Consider the following 2,500-nt stretch of genomic DNA (forward strand, 5'->3'; position numbering starts at 1 on the left):
ACTGAGGGTGGGGCAGCAGGAGCGCAGCTCCGTCTGGCTGTCTTTCCGAGGTGAGGAGGCGGAGCTGCGCTCCGGAGGGCTCCGCCCCAATTTAAACACTGATCATAGCTACGTTATTTAACTTCCATATAGTCAGTTAAAGGGACACTGTGTGATATTTTTAGTTGTTTATTTCAGAATTCATACCTTTTTTGACCATTTCCTGCACAGTGTCCCTTTTAATGTGCTTCATGTATGCATGCAACACAAACACAAATTGCATGTATATTTCCCCGACATGGCTACAGCTGCTTAGGCTACAGCGATACAGTTTGATGTGCAAAGTCTGTTGTAAAACCTGGAGTAAAACGGCGACCGCAGATATTGGAAACACGACCAACTGTCACTCTAGTTTGTGTCAATGACGTTGCTTCGCATCTCGAGGCCATAACCACAAGGCGAGGACGGGAGGAAACTCAAAAATTGGGACACCCAGACGTCGTAAAACGGGTCGTGAAAATGGATCTGGTCACCTGGTCACTGAAGGCTAAAACTGAGGCTTGTTTGGAGGGAGTCTCCGGCTCCGGATCCCCAGTGGGAGGAGTTCAAAACATTCAGCTAGGGCCTCCAAGATGGCCGCAGTACGGGAGTGCGTTACAATATGCGGCCTTGCCTCCTCCACTTGCACTTGTCTTCTCGTCCCGCCTCCTGGCCCCTCCTCCATGGAGAAAATGATTACGTTTCCCAGCTGTCAGCCTAGCCACAACAACTTTTGAGGGACTGTTTTTCATTCACCATCCCAATTGCAAATGAGAAAAAGAGTTTACAATCGAGCTTTTGTAATAATTTTGTAACAATTGAGCTTCATCATGACATATTACTTCCTGGTGCGAGGAAACAAGCACAAGTGGAGGAGGCAAGGCCGCATATTGTAACGCACTCCGGGCCTCCAAGATGGCCGCACACCGGGCAGCAGTAAGGTACCAGAAGCTGAGGAAGTAGCTGATGTTGGACTTGTACTTGATGCTGCATCACTCTGTGTGTGTGTGTGTGTGTGTGTGTGTGTGTGTGTGTGTGTGTGTGTGTGTGCGCGTGCGTGCGTGCGTGCGTGCGTGCGTGCGTGTTAGTTTGCGGTAAGCGCTATAGGAATCGTACAGGTCTGAGTTACCACTACACACACGCCCACCTGGACGACGACGCCCCCACCAAGGACTCAGAACCCTCACAGTCTCCGCCCACTCACCGCCCACACAGCCGGAAACGTGAGTCTACACACACACACACACACACACACACACACACACCCTGCAACAAGTGTGGACGCCACACACACACACACACCACCCAAACAGCCCACACAGCCAGAAACGTGAGTCTGTATGCCCCGCCCACCCGACTCTCCTGCCTGTCTGTCTCTCCTCCTGTCTCTCTCTCCTCCTGCCTGTCTCTCTCTCTCTCTCTCTCTCTCTCTCCTGCTGGTCTCTCCTGTCTCTCTCTCCTGTCTTTCTCTCCTCCTGCCTGTCTCTCCTGTCTTTCTCTCCTCCTGCCTGTCTGTCTCTCCTCCTCCTGTCTTTCTCTCCTCCTGTGTGCCTTCTGCCTGTCTTTCTCTCCTGTATGTCTGTCTGTCTCTCGCCCCTGTCTGTCTCTCCTCCTGTCTGTCTGTCACTCGCCCCTGTCTCTTGTGTTGTCTGTCTGTCTGCCTGTCTCTCCCCTCTCTCCTCCTGTCTGTCTGTCTCTCCTGTCTGTCTGTCTGTCTCTCCTGTCTGCCTGCCTGTCTGTCTCTCTCTCTCTCTCTCTTGTTTGTCTACCTGTATCTCTCTCTCTCTCCTGCTGGTCTCACCTGTGTTGTTGTTGTTGTTGTTGTCGTGGCTACAGGTCCGGAGGGGCGGCTGGTTGCCAATAGCAACCACTGCAGCTGCCTAGGCAACAAGACCAACAAGAGAAGCAAAGCAGCCGGACACACACCCTGCAACAAGTGTGGACGCCTAGGTAGACACACACACACACACACACACACACACACACACACACACACACACACACACACTCACACACCCTGCAACAACTGTGGACGCCTAGGTAGACACACACACACACACATACACACACACACACACACACACCCTGCAACAAGTGTGGACGTCTAGGTACACACACACACACACACACACACACACACACACACACACACACACACACACACACACACACACACACACACGCTTAAGTAGGACACACACACACACGCTCTCAGACTCGGGGTACCAAACCGTGCCTTGTCTTTCGGTTCTACGTTCCGTTAGCCAGAAATCACGTCAGGTTCCGTTCCTCAGATGTTCATCACGTCAGTTAACTTGCTGCTTTTAAACCCGCGGGAACGATGATGAGCATTCCATGAGCAGATGACAAACAAGCGATCAAGTGATGAAGTAGCGAGTAGCGGCGTGCGAATAGCCGGCTAAACATAATCCTCCATTTCCCTCAGGATTAATAAATGGTACTCTACTCTAGGGCGGCACGA

General features: G+C 51.8%; 1 protein-coding gene across 1 annotated transcript in view; it reads left to right on the plus strand.

The window, feature by feature from the left end:
• LOC134443707 (zinc finger protein DPF3-like) overlaps window positions 1-2,500 on the plus strand; it is a 78,660-nt gene that overhangs the window by 72,047 nt on the left and 4,113 nt on the right. Inside the window, exons 7-8 of the mRNA XM_063193345.1 lie at window positions 1,107-1,241; window positions 1,855-1,968. Coding sequence (XP_063049415.1) covers window positions 1,107-1,241; window positions 1,855-1,968 — 249 coding nt within the window. The remainder of the gene's footprint in view (window positions 1-1,106; window positions 1,242-1,854; window positions 1,969-2,500) is intronic.

Source organism: Engraulis encrasicolus, unplaced genomic scaffold (assembly GCF_034702125.1).
Source record: "Engraulis encrasicolus isolate BLACKSEA-1 unplaced genomic scaffold, IST_EnEncr_1.0 scaffold_35_np1212, whole genome shotgun sequence".
Classification (NCBI taxonomy): domain Eukaryota; kingdom Metazoa; phylum Chordata; class Actinopteri; order Clupeiformes; family Engraulidae; genus Engraulis; species Engraulis encrasicolus.